This window comes from Bidens hawaiensis, unplaced genomic scaffold (genome assembly GCF_021521415.1).
Source record: "Bidens hawaiensis isolate Kalapana, Puna unplaced genomic scaffold, B.hawaiensis_p1.1 tig00018841_1, whole genome shotgun sequence".
Taxonomy (NCBI): Eukaryota; Viridiplantae; Streptophyta; class Magnoliopsida; order Asterales; family Asteraceae; genus Bidens; species Bidens hawaiensis.
Genome location: NW_027492862.1, coordinates 347083 through 367480, shown reverse-complemented (window position 1 = coordinate 367480; position 20398 = coordinate 347083). Strand labels below are relative to the sequence as shown.

Below are 20398 nucleotides of genomic sequence, written 5' to 3'. Positions count from 1 at the left end.
ACATACAAAAACAAATCGTTTGGAGTTGACGAGTAAATAGTGTCGCATCGACCACCAAAGTTTAGTTCGTTTACAAAGTTTAGTCGATTTTAATATTACTATAAAAATATATTAAAAAGGTTAAAATAAAAAAAAGAATTATTTATTATCACGAGAATGAAGCGTGCTAGTGCTACTGGTCATTTGTGTGCGGAGTATTACAAGTTGCCGTCACAATCTTGACAAATCCAAAACCCTTAATACAGTAACCAGGACACTCATTGTGAGAGAGAAAGAGATACACACACACATACATACATCAATTTTGCCCTAACGCACACACTCTTCTCTCTCACCATGATGTCCTTAAACACTTCATCCTTCACGGTAATCTCTCAATTCCTTTCAATTAAGCAAATCCTGTTAATTTAACCATGCAGATCAGCATTAGATGCTGATCGACTGTTCGTAAACAACTGTGATCTGATTTTTATTTTAATTTTAATTATGCGTTAGTTTCTAGACTAAAATCAGATAAGCATCGTAAATTAACAAGTCTAGGTCAACATAACATTTCGTACGGAATCTGTGATCTGATTTTGGTTTTAATTACTAAACTGTAGAAGAGTTCGATTACCGGAGCTTCAAGGACGCAACCGCAGTCCTTGAAGCTGTCGGTGAGGCGTCAGGTGGTGGTAGCTATGGTGCATTCGAACAGCCGACCGGAGCGAAACGTCGGTGTGTCGGTGGATAGTGCTACCACGGACGTTAGCGCTCCGGTGGCGGTTGAAGTTGAAGATTTGGATAATAATAATGATAAGCCGACTGCGGTTGTTGGCGGTGGTGTTGAGGACGTGTACGGTGAGGATACTGCTACTGAGGATCATTTTATTACTCCTTGGTCGGTATCGGTTGCCAGGTAACGGATTCTGATTCGGATGTCGATGACTCCAATGCTCTTTTTAAATGTCGGTTTCAATCACTTTATATCATGTTTGGTGTTTTGTTTCTATTTGTGTGAGTTTTTAGGGATGAGTTTAAGTGCTGATTACATGAAAATATAACCACGGACCACCTCAAGGATTTAATATATGACATAGGCCTTATCATAACTCTATTTTATGCATTATTGTATGTAAAAGTGATTCACTAAAATCCAAACTTAAAAGCAGATTGAACAAAAAAATAAAAAACGAAAAAGAAAAGCAGATTATGCTTTCGATATTTCATCTGATATGGTTTTTACAGAGAAATACTAATAAATACATACAGTTTTTGTAACATAATGATGGTGAAAAGAGGACCATTTGTTTGAATAAAACAAACTGTAGGTTTCAGCTGTCCAGGTTGTTTATTGGCTTGGCTCTATGCAATGATCAATATTCTGAATTTATAAAATTTGACATATTGTGAGTATTTCTTGTGTCATTTTGTTAATTGTTATCATTGAATATATGAAATTGCTATTCTATCACTTGTTTTTTTAGTATAGCATAGCATGATACCAGTCTTATAGTTAAGTTATAACTTATGATAATTATTTCTCTTTTATTCATTTTATTCAGTGGTTATTCGTTGTTGCGGGACCCGCATCATAACAAAGGTCTGGCCTTTACTGAGAAAGAGAGAGATGCTCACTATTTACGTGGTCTTCTTCCTCCGGTTGTTGTCAATCACGATCTTCAGGTATTTATATATTTGTGGTTTCACAATTAAATTATAATATGTGGATGTATGCATTTGTAATGATGTCGATAACAGGTTAAAAAGATGATGCATAATATCCGTCAATATGAAGTACCACTACAAAGGTACCAAGCCATGATGGATCTTCAGGTAAACGTTGCAACTTGTCATATGGTTCATTTACTTAAGAATGTAAACGAACCGGACGAAAACGAACGGGGCATGCTTGTGTTCGCTCCTTTAACTTTAACTGAACAAGCGATCGAATACGAACAATTAAAGAACAAAAACAGAGTTTCTTGTTTGTGTTCATTCATTAAGAAACGAGTGTGCTCGTGCTTGGTCGTTTAACTTTATATGAACAAACAATCGAACACGAACAAATAGACGAACGGAGTTTCTTGTTCGTGTTCGTTCGTTATGAAAATGAGCGTGTTCGTTCATTTAACTTCAACTAAACAAACGATCGAACACGAACAATTAAACAAACAGAGTTTCTTGTTCATGTTTGTTCGTTAATAAAATGAGTGTGTTCGTTCGTTAATAGAATAAATGAACGGTTTGTAAATGTAAACGAACACAACTTAACACAGATAAACAAACATCAATATGCTGAACCAAAAAGTTAATACCATTAGACTAAATTGTAGTTGATGATATTTAAGTTTTATGAAACCATAATAAATCATAATGTGCTTAAAAGTATTAGAGAATATGTAAACAAGTGGACACAAACAAAGATGCATAAATGAATGAATGTGAATGAACATTCAGAAACACAGATGAACAAATGATACATATGTTCATGCTCGCTCGTTTAACTAAGTGAACAAAAAATTTGTTCATCTTCGCTTGTTTATTAGATAAATGTACTTCCCGTTGAATGTGGATTCACGAACGGTTCACTGAACGCTCGGTTCATTTACAGGCCGGGGCCACATAAAAGTGAGATAATGTTTTTTCACATCTTTTATGTCGTAATGATTTTTAATTGTGTATGCATCCCTCTTTAACAGGAGAAAAATGAGAGATTGTTCTACAAGCTATTAATTGAAAACGTTGAGGAACTTCTGCCAATTGTATATACACCAACCGTTGGTGAAGCATGCCAAAAATATGGAACTATTTTCAAGAACCCGCAGGGTCTATATATTAGTTTAAAAGACAGGCAAGTTCCGAACAACCTTGTCTCTTCATGTATTAATGGGAAGTTTTTTTGTTATGCTATTAATCTGATTCGCTAATAATATTTTTCACAGAGGGAGAGTCCTTGAGATATTGAAGAATTGGCCTCAGAAAAAGATTCAAGTTATAGTTGTTACGGATGGTGAGAGAATCTTAGGGCTAGGAGACCTCGGCTGCCAGGTAAATGCTTTATTTATATGTTGTTTATGCTTTTTATAGCTTGTTAGGTCTGTAAATGAACTGAAATAACACGAACAAGGCATGTTCGTGCTTGTTCGTTTAACTTTAACTCAACAGATGATCGAGTGTGAACAGGGTTTTCTTGTTCGTGTTTATTCGTGAAGAAAATGAACATGCTAATGTTCATTTATATTTGTTCGTTTATAGTATAAACGAATGGTTCACGAATGTAAACGGAAAGTCATAATTGAAAAAAAAAACAATTAAAAGTAAACGTGAATATCAACATGTTGGGCCTACAAAATTAGTAAACCTAGACTTAATTGTAACGGGTGATATTTTTATTTAATAAAACTAGACTAAATTATAACGAGCCTAACAATTTAAATGAATAACAAACAAATAAACTTATACAAATGTAGACGCACAAACATAAACGAACAAACATAAATTAACATTCACGATCATAAATGAACGAACGACATCTGTTCATGCTTGTTTGTTTAGTAAATAAACGAGCTTCTTGCCGAACAGTTCACTGAATGTTCTGTCCGTTTACTGGCTTATACCTTGTTATTGGTACAAGAACTAAAACCAAGTGGCATGGTTGGATACTTAACCTTGCCATTTTGAAATAACAAATGTGTTTGTACTCTTTTCTCTTTGTTCATTTGGTTAATAATACATTAGTTATTAGAAATTGACTTGTCTTAACTCTTAACGATGCTTTATTTAGAGGGCATTTCGGTTTCCATTGTGAAACTGATTATCTGATTCTTGTGACTTGAAGTCCCAATATTCAATTTTAGTGTTTGTATTTACTGATTTCTTAGTACTTTTATTTATGTTATTTAGGAGTAAAATAAAACGATCTATATTCTATCCACCTAACTCAAATTCATTTAAACTTACGTTCACTGTAAAAGCTTTCATTGCCTTATTGTTGTTATTATTATTATTATTATTATTATTATTATTTCTTGAACAAACAGAATTTCTCAAATACTTAAACATGCAATTATCGAATTATCACAAATCCAGGCACAAAATCACATCTAGATGCTATCTTCTACAATTCGTTTTATTACAGCTAATTATCTGATTAAAATTATTAATTTTATCTTATGCGAATATTTAACAGGGTATGGGTATACCTGTGGGAAAGCTCTCTCTTTATACAGCTCTCGGAGGAATTCGTCCTTCAGCTGTAAGTGTTAACATGAATAACAGGGACTATCATTAGGTATCTTGTGAATTTATGCAAAATTATTTTGTGTAGATCATTTTATAATTGATTATTTGTCATCTCTGTATTAGAGGAGGCATAATGGCAGCTTGGGTAGTGTGTGAAAAGGGTAATTTTTGGTATGTGTGATAATTGGTCCAGCCAAGTTGGGTTGACCCGAACACATTCTGTACAAAATATTTGGATTTTTTAATAACAGTTTGCTTGTCAATATGATTACAATAATGATATGAGTTCAATAGTATTATAAATTCTTTTGATTGAATTATTTAGGATTGCTTATGCATTAAAAAGTCATTTGGGGTGACTGTTGATTCGTTTGACTCATTTACATGTTACCTTACAATTTACTTTTTTTTTCTTCCTGCTTTATCCTTTGACTAGTTAGAGATAAAAAGTAACATAGATTGACATTTTCATAAGTGCATGGGTCAAAGAACATAGTTTATTTTCAAATTTCCTGTTAGGCTGTTACTATGTTTTGATTTTTGTGTTTTTTTTCTATTTTTCTGAGAAGGCATAAAAAGATAACATCAATATCATATTGTAAAATATTTGCAGTGCTTGCCGATAACCATTGATGTCGGGACCAATAACGAGAAGATGCTGAACGATGAATTCTACATTGGTCTAAGGCAAAGGAGGGCTAGTGGAAAGGTTAGCTAGTTTTCCATCCCTTAATTGTGAAATGGGCAGGTCATTCGGGCTGAGTAGTGGGCCAAAATGGGTAACTTTTTGTTCAAGTTGGGTTGGCCAAAACTTCTTTTGTCCAGAGTCTTTTAACATTTTTCATAAACGATTAGTGTCATATATGATTACTAATAAACACGCCTTTGGCGACTTTTATTTTAACGTTTAACCTGTCATATATGATAACCTGAAGTTACCCATTTTGGACCTGTGTTATGCAATAAAAATACACCATTCGTGAATTTTGATCTCTTTGACTTTTTAGCTTTTTGACTTCTTAGAGGATAAAGATAAGTATATAACCTGAATCGACCCGTTTAGTAAATGGGTCAAATTTGCAACATCTTGCCTATTTTCTTTTGGATTCAATTTTTGTTCTATTTGCTAGGAGTATGCTGCCCTTATGAACGAGTTCATGTCTGCTGTCAAGCAGAATTATGGAGAAAAGGTTCTCATTCAGGTTAGCAACCTTATCTATCTTTTTGCCTTTTTCTTTCATGCTGTTTTTTTGTTCATGAGAGACAATAATCGTCACCTCTGTGTTGATGTTCTCTTTTCAGTTTGAAGATTTTGCAAACCACAACGCCTTTGATCTTCTTGAAAAGTATAGAACCACCCATCTTGTTTTTAACGACGACATACAGGTACATATTTTGTTTTAGCATATATAAATGTTCGTGCCATTAATTAAATTATATACTGACTAGAAGTAACATTATACATCTTGATTTATATATCACTAGGCTCGAAACGTATGAATAAAGAAAATATTAAGTTAATTATTAAATAGTTAGTAATAAAGATTCACAAATTAAAGAAAGAAAAAAAAGCGGAAAGCAAACCTATTTATTAGGTGAAGAAAGAAAAGTGGGAAAAGTAAATGATGGTGATAAAGGTTTAGGAATTGAGAAAGAGAAGCAGGCAACAAATTTATTTATTAAGTGAAGAAAAAGAAGTGGCAGAAGTAAATGAAGGCTCAAAAGTGACAAGTCGCGCTCTCATTTACTTATTTATTACATATATATATATATATAATTTTAAATCATTCCCTTGGAAATCTAAGCCCACTTTTATTTTAAAAATTGATTCAAATCTATTATCACAACAGTAGTTTTCATTTAATGAAATTAAAAACTCATTAAAATTTTAATATATTATATTTTCTAATATTTTATAAAAATAGTTTATTCAACCCGTGTATCACACGGGCATATAGCCTAGTTACATATATATATATGTAAAGAATATATATATGTAAAGAATTGATTTTATTTAGAATAATTTAAAATAAATGAAATTAGCTGTCTTTCTGAGCATGCCACGTCAGATAATAATTTAAATGAGAAAATGACATAAAAGTAATACAAAAATGGAGCAATTTTGCATAGTCTGTATTCTCCAAATCATGCTTGAAAACCATTGTATATTGTGCATAAAAAACTTGTATTTTGACGAAGTGTGAAATTTTGCAAGTTTTGAAGGGAGTATATGAAATTCTCCATACAAAAATATAAGTCACAAACACCAAACATGATAATGGAGTGCAATGGATCATTTTATTGCCTTCAACCAACTGTTTTCTTATTTTGTTTTAGGGAACAGCATCAGTGGTGCTTGCAGGGCTTATTTCTGCACTAAAGTTAGTTGGTGGATCATTGGCAGACCATACATTCCTATTCCTTGGAGCTGGAGAGGTTAGTCAATCCTGCTTGCTTTTTAATAATTCATCTTCTTTGTACCTCTTAAATTGTTTTATTTATTTATTTTTTGTTCTTTGTTATTTTCCAGGCTGGCACAGGCATTGCTGAACTCATAGCTCTTGAAATATCAAAACAGGTTTGAAAACATCTAGATTAGAGGGTGCTTGCTGATACAAATAATTATTTAAAATCGGTTCAGATTGGGTAAAAGTTTTGGTTTTTATTATTGATAATAATAGTGAAATATGATTAAAAAACTACACCCGCTGGGCCAAAACGTTTGCCTACATTTCTTATAAGTTATAATTTACTTTTTTTCCTGTTATATCTGATCACTAAGTCTTGCGCTTTTTGAAGTCAAATGATATCTTAAATGCATTAAAGTTTGGCATTCTTCTACTTAAAAAAACTACATTAAATGTGCATATCTTAAACTGCATTTTTTTTTTCTTTTAAAAAATTACTTGGGGACGTAGGGAGTATTATTACAATGATAATCCTAATTTTTCAAATAAAGCAATTTAGAATATTGCATACATTAAAAATGGACTTTCAGGTACTTTCCAGTCATTTGATCCATTCTCTTAGTTAAGTTGTTTTGATTGACCAATTTAATTTTATGAGATAAAGCATACCCAAAAAAGGATCTATTTACAAGAAAATTGGTTGAAACTGCAACCTCTAAAAAGAAGAGAGATTAATAGTTATATGATGTTATACGATGGTGCAGACAAACGCTCCATTAGAAGAAACACGGAAGAAGATTTGGCTTGTGGACTCGAGGGTAACGAATATGAAAAAAAAAAACTTCCTTTTTATCTCCTCTCTCTTTTCTTCTTATTGTAACAATAACTGTTTATTATTTGGTTACCTTGTACTCTAGGGTTTGATTGTTAGTTCACGCCTAGATTCACTTCAGCATTTTAAGAAGCCGTGGGCCCATGATCACGAACCTGTTGATGATTTCTTGGATGCTGTCAAGGTTTGAATCTCTCAATCTCTTGTATAGGCGGGTCAGGTATCATGGAGTTTTTTACCAAAATGGGTGGAGGGGAAAAAGTATTTACCAATATAGGTTATTTTAAAAGTATTTACCAAAATGGAGATTTTTTTCTTTTCTCTCTCCTTGTTATTTAATTCCTTTTAATTCTAGGGTTAGAAAAAAAGAAAAACACCAAAAAAATGAATTTAGCAACTACAGGGTCTACAGTATGTTTTCGAGAAATTAACTGGAGTTTTTATTTTTGTTTTTTTAATTAACTTATTATAACTATTTTCTTTTTATTTTTTCTTCAATCAAGCCATGTTAGCCACAACTTAAAAGTCATCTAAATAAATCTTAAAATGATATAAGAAACATAAAAAACACACTAAACAAGCATTTCAAACTAAACGGTCTCAATATCAAAGACAAACAAAAATAAGAACGTCAAATAAAGTCAACTTGATGATTTTAAGTACAAATTAATTTAAATGAATAAATTAAATTGGTACACTATTAAATATCTCAGATAAATTAATTTGTACTTAAAATCATCAAGTTGACTTTATTTGACGTTCTTATTTTTGTTTGTCTTTGATATTGAGACCGTTTAGTTTGAAATGCTTGTGTTTAGTGTGTTTTTTATGTTTCTTATCTCATTTTAAGATTTATTTAGATGACTTTTAAGTTGTGGCTAACATGGCTTGATTAAAGAAAAAATAAAAAGAAAATAGTTATAATAAGTTAATTAAAAATACAAAAATTAAAACTCCAGTTATAAATTCCTCGAAAACATATGTAGTTGTTAAATTCATTTTTTTGCTGTTTTTCTTTTTATCTTTTTTTTTTCTAACCTTAGATTAAAAGGAATTAAATAACAAGGAGAGAGAAGAAGAAAATCCCCATTTTAGTAAATACTTTTAAAATAACCTATATTGGTAAATACTTTTTCCCCTCCACCCATTTTGGTAAAAAACTCGGTAACATGTTCAGGTCAAACGTGCCAGCTCAGGTTGACCCGCCAACATTTCTGTTATGATTACAGTGATGATTACTTTTTCTATTGCAAGTATGATCATCAATAAGGTACATAAAGGTCTGTATTAACCTGACTTTCTTGTGTTATCAGTCAATCAAACCAACAGTGCTGATTGGCTCATCAGGGGCGGGGCAAACTTTTACTAAAGAAGTTGTTGAAGCTATGTCGTCTTTTAATGAGGTAATTTGTACCTAAGAGCTTACTTGACTGCCTTAGTAAATACAATCAGAAGTGAATGCTTCATAAACATTTTTTTTTGTAGAAACCTATTATTCTTGCTCTTTCCAACCCGACTTCACAATCCGAATGTACTGCTGAGCAAGCTTACACCTGGAGCAAGGTATAATCACTATCTTTCTACCTACATTTCACATTAAACTGTGCATGACAAATGCACTTGTTATGAAAAATAGACATGTTATTTTATTTTCATGTTAATTTGTGTGTGAAAAAAGGAAATGATTGATTGTATAAAATTTCCGATGATAATGTTATTTCAAGGGCAGTGTTAAATCAACTTGATACTTTTCAGTTTGGCTCTACTCACCTCTATTGTCCTCTGTATTTAAAATTTAAACGCACACAGAGGGTAAAAGCTTACAGTAACTCAAGTATTTGATACTCCAGCTTACTCGGTCTGAATCCAGTTTATTTCTGAAAGACTTTTTGAGTTCGTCTCGAGGAGGGGTGTAAACGAGCCGAGTCGGCTTGTTTAACGTACCACAGCCTGAGCTCGGCTCTTTTCGAGTTCTATTTCTAAAGCTCAAGCTCAGCTCGTGAGTAGTTTTTTAAGCCCAGACTTGGCTCGTTTATTGTTTATTAAGAGTTTATCCACATTTTTTAATTATAATCTTGTGTATATAACATAATATCTACTATTAAGTTAATTTTATCATAATTTTATACAATATTAATATTTGTTCTATAAGTATATATACAATATATAAAAATTATATGAATAGTAGACTCGTTTAGGCTCATGAGTTAGCTCAAGCTTGATAATTGAAGCTCAGGCTCGGACCTCATTTATCAAGCAAGCTTATTTTTAGGCTTGAGCTCGTTTAAACTCGGCTCAGTTTGAGCTTTTTGAGAGCCAATATTGAGTAGCTTAAGCGCGGGTTGGCTCGTTTACATTCCTAGTCTCAAGTAGGCTACACGTTGGCTTGACTCGATTACACATGTAAACCCTATCTTCTACAGTTTGTTTCATTACAATGAGTTATCTAATAAGACGAATTTATCTACTTTGTTGATTGCAGGGGCGTGCAATCTTTGCGAGTGGTAGTCCGTTTGCTCCTGTCCACTATAATGGGAAAAACTATGTATCTGGCCAGGTCACTAATTCTTAAACCTTGACATTTATGTTCCATTTTATAATGACTTAAATAAAACAATAGTCGTAAATTTTTTGTTTTAATTTTTTTTTGTATCAGTCTAACAATGCATATATCTTCCCCGGATTTGGTCTGGGCTTGATAATTTCTGGTGCAATCCGTGTTCATGACGACATGCTTTTAGCAGCCTGTAAGTTTACGGTTTAAATTCGTTTATCAATTGATTCAATTGTCCTTGCCACCAATTAATTGAGGACACTTAGGTAATAGGTGGTCATTACAACTATTTTACATGAATTTGGGTTGTGTTTCTTTAATAATGGGTCAATTAGGTAAGATCAGGAGAAATTATAAAACGTAAACTCAGATAATAATGTGTGTGCGTGTGTGTTTCGTTAACACGAGTTATAAGTGAATTTGCAATTCTTTGCAGACTTATAATTCTCCAATCAAGATTAAATATGTGGCAATTGGCATGGCCATAAATTTAGTAATCAAGTCATTTGTGTTTTGCTTCTGATGTGTATCAAATTGGATTTAGATAACTTGAACTAGAATGGAGGTTAAACCAGTTTTATAACTTCATTCATTCTTAATTATACTATTTTAACAGGCCTTTATATATAGCCTAACAAACAAGAAGCAAACTTAAGAAACATGTGCAGAAATTAAATAACCAACTAGAAGTGTGATTAATGATTTTGTTGGATATTGTTAATCTCCTGTTAAAATTTGACAATTTAATTAATATATATGAAAATAAGGTGAATCACTTTGTCTTTTATTTAGCTCCGTAAAAGTAGTTAAAAGTCCTCTACATTAAACATATGTTTGCGTACTTAAAAAAATTATGCTACTATTATGATAATATACGGTTATTTGTCTACTAGTCTATAAAGGGTTGCATCATAGCACTGCCATTGTATAGTCAATAAAGCATTGCAGGGCTGCAGCCTGCAGGCATAGTATTATATAGTCACAGTCACCAACTCTATTGAAGTATCAAGCAAAAAATTGAAGTGTAGAGACTTAGTGTGTGATTTTCAAAAATCCATAGGGTTTTTATGATAATTCTTCATATAAAACATATCAAATCAGTAGTGTCTCCCAAAGCATATTAAGATTTACAACTTTATAAATATTTTATTCTAGATAATTATGTTGTTATCTTAACAATACAGTTTTTATAACCTTCTTCATTGATTTAATATAATTTTTTAGAAAATGAACAAGGGTTTGTGAATCAACCCAGCCAGACCAGTTTGATGCACACTAAAAAGTGACACTGATTGATCCACAAGATTATTTCCTCTGTCATTATTAACCGGTGTTTTGAACATTTTTATTTTGTAGTTTAATTTTATTTTTTTAATTATATGCAACAGCTGAGGCTCTAGCTGATCAAGTAACACAGGAGCATTTTGACAACGGGCTGATATACCCACCATTTACCAACATCCGCAAGATTTCCGCTCACATTGCAGCCAGGGTGGCAGCTAAAGCTTATGAACTTGGTGAGACCTCTCTCTATATTGGTCTAGACTAACAAAACAAAAAAGTGAACCAGTGCTGTTAGATTCAGTCCGGTTCTCGGTTAAGTTTTTGAAAACAAGCTTTTAGACAATACTAATAGTGTGCAAAAAGCGTTCTAAATGATTCTTTTTATTATATTTGATGAAACAACCTAAATTTATATACATTTTTCTGCAGTACATATATTAATAATTATTATAAAAATATATTTATTTAATATGTTAATACAAGTTATATAGATAATAGGCTCATGAACAAGTTCAATACGTAACGCTTAGGCTTGGTCTCATTTATTAACCAAGCTTTTTTTAGACTCAAGCTCGTTTAAACCCAGCTCGATTCAAGCTTTTAGCGAGTCGAATATCTCAAGTATTTGCTTGTTTACATCCCTAGTTTTGACCCGGTGTACAATTTTAAACTATTTAATACTATTATGTTTTTAACTATTTATTTTTTGTTTTTATTTTTGGGGTTTGTAGGTTTGGCGACTCGTCTTCCTCAACCAGAAGATCTTGTAGCATATGCAGAGAGCTGCATGTACAGCCCCAAATACCGCAATTATCGTTAAATTTTGTGAAAATATGGTACCGTATGTGAAACTGTTTTAGTGACTGTTTTTAGAGGGTATTTTGCTAGGTGTGTTGTAATATTACGAATAATGTGTGTGTTTTCGTTAACATGGGTTATAAGTGAAATTGCAATTCTTTGCGGACTTGTAATTCTCAAAATAAAAAAAACATATGTAGCATGATCACTTTAACGTTGTGCTTTGCTTCCTAGAAACCAAGATGTGTGATTTATGATTTTGTTGGATGTTAATCTCCTAATAAAGTTTGCCAATTTTTAACTGATATATATAACAATAAGTTAGAATCATATTGTATATTATTTAGTCCGTAAAAATGGAGAAAACGACAAAGTCAGTACATGCAATTGTACTGATAGTCAATAACCTGCAGCATTGCAAGGTATGCAGGCATGCCTACTGCATAGCATTGAATGGTCTGCATAATAGTAAAAGTGAAAGCAAACAATATCAGCCAGAAGTAATATTTTATCTCTCATCTTCATTTATAAAAGTCGGTCACTCTCATCTTCATCTGCCGTTCAAAAAACACACTCATCTTCATCTTCCTTCATGAGACATGAATCCTCTAATCTTTTCTTTCCTAAGCGGCTATCACCTTCACCGAATACTGCTTTTGAGATTCAGGTATATAATTATACTATATATATATTATACTATATATAATTGCAAGACTAATGCTACAGTATATTTTTATATAAAGTCACTTTTAGTCCCTTATTTTACAGCAGCAATACTCTATGAACCCCTGACTAGTAATACTAATTATAATTATGGTGTTCTTAAAATTTCTGTCACATTCAGACTGTCAACTATTGACACAAAATTTTTAGAAATATAAACTTTTGGATTTTCAAACTTTGATAACAAAACATTTTACCTGTAATGAACTATAGTGATACTGATACCGACCGAGTTTCTGTCACTTATGGCTATACTTGTTATAAAACGAAAGTATAAATTCCCATCCTAAACCCTTCATTTCATGTTCCTAATCTCATCACCATGGAAATCACAACAATGTCACAAGCCACCCAACTCCACGCCCAATTCCTCAAACAACACCCGCAACACAACACTCAAACCCTAATAAATATCTTCAATTTCACCGCTTTATCACCTTCCGGCAATCTCACATACGCCCACCACATCCTCAACTCACTCAAACCCACCACCCCAATCAACTCCTACTTCCACAACACCCTCATCCGAGCCTATTCCGACTCAGACCCACTTCAATCCATCACTTTCTTCCTCAATTGGCTCAATTACAAACACCCATTTCACCCTTTACCCGATAGGTTCACTTACCCGTTAGTTATTAAAGCTTGCGCCAAATTGAAGCGTAAAAGATTCGGTAGACAGGTCCACGGGTTGGTGTTAAAGTCCGGGTTAGGTCCAGATGTGTTTATTCAAAATGGGTTGATTCATTTTTACTCTGCGTGTGATGAAATGTGGTGTGCACGTAAGGTGTTTGATAAAATGCCTGAGAGAGACGTCGTTTCGTGGACGAGTGTGATTAACGGGTTGGTTGATAATAAGCGGTCGGTTGAGGGGTTGAGGTTGTTTGAGATGATGGAGATGGAGGGGTTTGAGCCGAATGATGTGACGGTGATTTCGGTGCTGAGAGCGTGTGCGGAAACCGGAGCGTTGAGTGTTGGGATGAGGTTGAATGAGTTTGTTGATGGTAAAGGGATTGGGTTAAGGAAGAATGTTGTGACGGCATTTATTGATATGTATTCGAAGTGCGGGTGTTTGGATGGTGCGATGAGGGTTTTTGGTGAGGCTGGTAATAGAGATGTTTATGTTTGGACGACGATGATTTCAGGCCTTGCGAGTCACGGGCGGTGTAAGGAAGCGATTGAGTTGTTTGAGGAAATGGAACGTGTTGGTTTGAAGCCGGATGAGAAGACGATGACTGCTGTGTTGTCGGCTTGTAAGAATATGGGTTGGGTCGATGAAGGGTTAACGTATTTTAATAATATCAAGAGTGTGTATAAACTAAGACCGACTGCACAACATTATGGGTGCATAGTGGATTTACTTGCTAGATCCGGAAGACTAGACGATGCTCAAAAGTTCATCGAATGCATGCCCATCGAGCCCGATGCGGTGCTATGGAGATCTTTTATATGGGGATGTAAAGCTCATGGGGATACCGAGCGAGTGAGCCATTTGATTAAACACTTTGAAGGTGCAAAGATGGATTCGTGTGACGACTGTGGAACTTATGTCTTACTCGGTAACGTGTATGCATCTAACGGGAAATGGAAGAATAAAGCGAATGTGAGGCGGTTAATGAACCAAAAGGGGCTCGTGAAGCCATCAGGGCATAGTCGGATTGAAGTTGACGGTGTTGTTTACGAATTTACAGCTGGAAGTACTTGTCACATTGAGGCTGCAAGTATTTACAAGAAGTTGGAGGAAATAGAGGAGGATTTGAGGGTTAATGGTTATGATCCGAAGTTATCAGAGGTGTTGCTTGAGATTGATGACGAAGAGAAAGTTTCCCAGTTACTTCATCACAGCGAGAAGCTTGCAGTATCGTTTGGGTTGATAAAAACCGAGCCTGGGACCACAATTAGGGTTGTAAAGAACTTAAGGTCTTGTGCGGATTGTCATTCTTTCATGAAACATGTTTCGGGTGTTTACCGACGAGAGATATTGATTAGGGATCGCATTCGGTTCCATCATTTCCGGAATGGAGAGTGTTCTTGTGGGGATTATTGGTAATAGGAACAATAAAAATAGTTTCTGGTTAATTATAGATGCAACCTGGTTTCTAAAGTGGTGTTTTTATTGTCCAATTTTTTTTGTATGATGCAGCTTTTAATCATTCATTCTTTCGAAGAATTTTATCGGAATATTCAGTCCTTTTGTATCTATGTTCTCAAGAAAAAAAATATTCCAACTGTACTAGAGGTTGCAAGATAGATAGGACGTATAGGTTGGGTAACGGGTCAAAAGAGTCGCATCTTAGTACTGGTCAAAGCAGGTCGTGTTGGATTGACCCGGCGCCCCGCAACCGCTTTTTTGATCATTTATCAAGTTTACATGAATTTGGGTTGTGTTTCTTTAATAATGGGTCAATTAGGTAAGATCGGGAGAATTTATAAAACTAACCTCATCATTCACAGTTATCCCAATCGTAACCAATTTAATCACAGACTATGACAAACCCTCATGTTTGTAATTCTTTATAAAATGTAAACTCAGATAATAATGCGTGTGTGTGTGTTTTCGTTAACACGAGTTATAAATGAATTTGCAAATCTTTGCTGACTTATAATTCTCCAATCAAGAAAAACATGTAGCGTGGCCATATATTTAGCAATCAAGTCATTTGTGTTTTGCTTCTGATGTGTATCAAATTGGATATTGATAACTTGAACAGTTAAACTAGAATGAAGGTTGAAGGAGACCAGATCATAGACATTTAGAGAGAAGATTAAACCAGTTTTATAACTTCATTCATTCATAATACTATTTTAACAGGCCTTATGTATACCCTAGCAAACAAGAAGCAAACTTAAGAAACATGTGCAGAAATTAAATAGCCAACTAGAAGTGTGATTAATGATTTTGTTGGATATTGTTAATCTCCTGTTAAAATTTGACAATTTAACTAATATATATGAAAATAAGGTGAATCACTTTGTATTTTATTTAGCTCCTTAAAAGTAGTTAAAACTTAAAGGTCGTCTACATTATACATATGTTTGCGTACTTAAAAAAATTATGCTACTATTATGATAATATACGGTTATTTGTCTACTAGTCAATAAAGGGTTGCATCATAGCACTGCCATTGTATAGTCCATAAAGCATTGCAGGCTGCAGGCATAGTATTGTATAGTCACAGTCACTAACTCTATTGAAGTATCAAGCAAAAAATTTGAAGTATAGAGACATCAAATCAGTAAGTAGCGTCTCCCAAAGCATATTAAGATTTACAACTTTATAAATATTTTATTCTAGATAATTATGTTATTATCTTAACAGTTTTACTTCATTGATTTAATATAATTCTTTAGAAAATGAACATGGGTTTGTGAATCAACCCAGCCTATAACTAGTGTGGTACACTGCACACACTAATCAAGCACATAATAAGCTTATTTAATTATAAGTTAAGTACAGATTGCACCCCGATGGTCAACACCATTTTGCTTGATGAGCACCTGTACCATTCATTTCGACGCAATTTGAACCCACCGTAAAGACAAATATTAGGTTGTGAGGTATACTCCAACCTCCTTCATTTTACATAGACGCCACATGACCCATTTTTCTCTCTCTTTCACTCCATCACCCCCAAAGGAAATGGTTTAATCCCTTTAAGTTCGTCTCACCCATTTTTATTTATTTATTTTATTTTATTTCAATATTAAACATTAGTTTCACTACAAGAACAAATAATAATATTAATCTTTTCATTAATTTCTTAGTTAGAATAAACATTCAACTAGCATCGTGTGAGCCCGGAGGCGTTAGCGGATTACTGCAACCTTTGGGTTTTGTGACGATGCTTGTGGTTGTTGTAGAAAAGCTTGGGTTGTGGCTACAACCGTTTGAAAGAAATCTCCATTTGTGGTGTCAGAGTTGGATGTTAGAGAATAAGACATTTTTTAAAAAGTACAGATGATGAAGATTGTTTTAAATTGAATAATAATAACAAAAAAATCATTGGTTGTGTATAGTTGTGGTTTTGGGATTAGAAAAGAAAAATTAAAGAGCCCTTCAAACAGTTCCAATGCATTAGAGCATTTTTAGCCCGTTCCTTATAATTATGTGAGGAGGATTTGTAAATTATATGGTATGGTTATGAGTGGTTGTAAGTAGAGGAGAGAGAAAATATTATAGGGGAAGGTTAAATTTAAGGTTTCACTGTTCATACCGTATAACTTTTTAATATTTTCTAAAAATGGTTGTGAGTGAAGAAAAGAGAAAAGATAATGATAAAGATATTAAAAGTATTATTTAATTAAGCAGGGGAGAGAAAAAATAGTGATTTTTAATGTAATTATATGATATATATGAATATAGGATAGAAAATAGGTTGGAAATGCTCTAAGGGAAGTCGTAATTAACGGGCTTAACTTTTCCACGTCATCTTAATGTATTGGGGCGTGGGAGTACACCGGTGAGCATCACATGTCCTTATTGATGTACTATATCTTGGATTTAGTAAATGGTTAAAAATATTTGATTTATTGACAGATAACTTTGTTAGCTCCAAAGCTCAAATGATAAAATTAGGGATGAGATCGGTACCGTAACGGTACCGAAAATACCGATCTCGAAAATCGTCAAATCTTGGTACCGGTTTCGGTACCGAAATATTCGGTTCGGTACCGGTATTGAAGGTAAAAATTCGGGAAATACCGGTACCGTACGGTACCGTACCGATCCCAAAACTCAAAACTTTGGTACCGATTCGGTACCGACGGTACCAAATCGGTACCGATTTCGGTACCGATACCAATGTGACATTTGAGCCAAAATAAGGTACACCTCAGTACGTATTTATCGATTAAGAAAATAAACGCCTTTTGCGTAACAAACGAACGATTAACCGAACGAGTCGGGTTATGACCCAGAAATCCCGGGGGGGCATCTATAAGTGTTATACGTTTAATATAAGCTAAAATATTAGTAATATGACCTTAGTTTGATAGCAAACAAGTTAAACGAAAACATGCTCGTTTAACTACCCGCTAAGATTTAAACGCGAAGGATAGTTGCAAACCAAGCAGTGTATCATCCGTTAAGCCGAAAAAGACTTACCAAACACTTATTTGAAATGTTTTAAGCGATCCGTGAAAATATTTTCGAATTTTACAAACGTATAGTATATTTTTATAAATTTACATAAAAATAGCCGACAAACACTCGTTTTCGCATTATTTGACGCACCCGATATATTTTTAGCGTCAAAAACCGAACCCGAAATAAATTTGAAATTGGCTTTCGCGTCTGGGCTTATAACTTCAGACTATTGGACCAAAATGGGCCCAAATAGTCTCCCGGCCGCAAAGAAAGAAAACCCCCCACCGTTGGGTTTCTTTTTTTTTAATTAGAACATGTTAGATATTTTACAAACAAAGCATTTCCAGAACATGTTCATCTGCTGCTGCTCTCAAAACCAAAAACCTAAACCTAAGGTAATTTCTCATATTTTAACCATTTGATCCTTGTTTAAACAAGTTTAATACCATATAAACATAGTATGATTACCAAAAATCAATCCTAACCATGCAAAAATCCTAAAAATGGTCCATAAATATGTTTTGATCATACACATGGTTAGGAACGTGGTTTGATAGTTTTTTTGGCCATAAACACGGATTAGAGGGTTTAAACAGCGTTTTTACGGTTTAAAAGTTTGATTTTATACCCTGACCGAAACCCTATGTTAAGGGGCTGTTATGTTGATGAAAATTGCTTGGTTTGTGACATAGGACCAGTATATGGCTTTCATAGAAGCACAAGAACCCGAAAAATTGATTAGAAGGGCGAAAACGAACCAAAACCGCTAAGGTAATACCGAATCACTCGATTACGGGCTGTTTAGGTTAAGGTTGTGATGTGCATATTATTAGGCCTTGAAATTTTTCAGGCACATCAGGGACCGTGTCATTGAGTCCCTGTTCAAATTTGGTAATATTTCGACCATCCGAGAATATTTTGTGAATTTATTACCGAATTGGAACATTTATTTGGGAAAAATAGCTAAAATACTTCAAAAATTATGAAATTTTTCTGGGAACTCATATTTGATGTATTTTTATCACATATGAATTTTGGGATCATTTGGAGAAGTCTAAAGGTGTTTTGTGTATATGCGTTCGTGTGAATTTTTATAGCCGAATTTGGGCCAAAAAAAATATTGCACGAGCTTTTTACATTCTGAAATTGATACAGATTGTTTTGGGACATGATTTGAGTATTCAGGAATTTTTGTGGAATTTTTGGAAATTGTTTGGGATAAACGGACGATTTTCAGGCGAAACATAGCTGATAAAATGAATTTTTATAAATTAATAAATCACTAAATAATTCTAGAAATATTTTTATAAAAATCTAAATATTTTAATTGATAAGTGGCTAAATTTTCATTATTTAATGATTAACGGTTAATTAATTATACTAATTTGAAGATTAAACAAATTCAGTTTTTATAAAAACCGGTAAGTTCGCGACTAACGAACCTGCGGGAATATCAAAACACCAAGAGTAATCAAAAATCATATTTTTGGATTAATTAAATAAAAACCAGGTTTCTATGAGAAACCTGGACAATCCGGATAGAGTGTGCGCGTTTCTTCTTAAATCAAACTGAATAAACGGAAACGGGCCTCGAGGCTAATCCGGTACCCCAGTATGTGATCCTTCTTTATAAATTAATCATTTTATTAACCAATACATTTACCCAAGCTTATTTCCCCACAACTGTTTTCTGAACGCGTAAACAAACAACTTGGCCCAGCTGGGAAAACGGAAATCTGAGCCAAGTTCGGTTTTAAGTATTAGACATTGAACAACATCACAACCTAAGCCTATTGCCACTTTCTGGGCGTTCCAGCAATACCCAGATTAGTTATACAACCCAAATTAGTACTGAGATTATAATAATATTAAAATATTAATATTATTATAATATGGACTATAGGGACTAAGTGATAGCAAGGGAAACGAACCCTGAGCTGATCTCGCACTGAATGCCTACAAAACCGTGAGTTTCATGACCCTTCTTTTCAAACTGTTACAAACCTTTGGGGCGAAAAGTGTGTTTATATACATTATCTACCAGAAAACGGTTCAGGATATAGATTATTTGAACATGTATATATGAAAAGTCCCTACAACTATAATGATTAACTACGTGCTGATGAAAGGTGATTATTATCATTGATTGGTATATTAAGTGGAGAGACTACGAATGACAAAACATAATGAAATTACATGTGACAATATGTTTATACAAACACGTCATGTTATGTTAAACATAACTAATTTGGGAATAATGTGGTCTGTAATGGCCATGGGGCTATTGTGGGTGAAAGGGGAACCACAATAGTACTAAACTAAAGTTGAGTATGGCCTATGAGCCAAGTTCTGCTGCAACTTATAAACTAAAGTTGAGTATGGCCTATGAGCCAAGTTATGCTGCAACTTATAAACCAAAGTTGAGTATGGCCTACGAGCCAAGTTCTGCCGCAACTTACTAAACGAAATAACTTGATTATGACATGAGT

At 33.7% G+C, this 20398-nt stretch overlaps 1 protein-coding gene and 1 pseudogene across 1 annotated transcript; both read left to right on the top strand.

The window, feature by feature from the left end:
- Positions 1-322: 322 nt before the first annotated feature.
- On the top strand, positions 323-12155 carry LOC143557168 (NADP-dependent malic enzyme, chloroplastic-like). The gene is made up of 20 exons (XM_077046302.1): positions 323-366; positions 603-898; positions 1545-1665; positions 1741-1815; positions 2682-2833; positions 2925-3030; positions 4172-4237; positions 4838-4933; positions 5355-5426; positions 5527-5610; positions 6562-6660; positions 6755-6802; positions 7397-7450; positions 7550-7648; positions 8778-8867; positions 8950-9027; positions 9947-10021; positions 10121-10211; positions 11407-11535; positions 12034-12155. The coding sequence occupies exons 1-20, from the start codon at positions 337-339 to the stop codon at positions 12120-12122; spliced, it is 1950 nt and encodes a 649-aa protein (XP_076902417.1). The 5' UTR covers positions 323-336; the 3' UTR covers positions 12123-12155.
- A 990-nt stretch (positions 12156-13145) lies between these two features.
- On the top strand, positions 13146-14879 carry LOC143557165 (pentatricopeptide repeat-containing protein At4g21065 pseudogene; annotated as a pseudogene).
- The last annotated feature ends 5519 nt before the right edge of the window (positions 14880-20398 follow it).

What these genes read in the sequence shown, in the direction of transcription:
- LOC143557168 (XM_077046302.1), top strand. Translation starts at nt 337, where the DNA reads ATGATGTCCTTAAACACTTCATCCTTCACG. An exon ending in TTTTTAACGACGACATACAG is followed by an intron (nt 5,611 to 6,561) that starts GTACATATTTTG and finishes ATTTTGTTTTAG; the next exon opens with GGAACAGCATCAGTGGTGCT. An exon ending in CTCTTGAAATATCAAAACAG is followed by an intron (nt 6,803 to 7,396) that starts GTTTGAAAACAT and finishes ACGATGGTGCAG; the next exon opens with ACAAACGCTCCATTAGAAGA.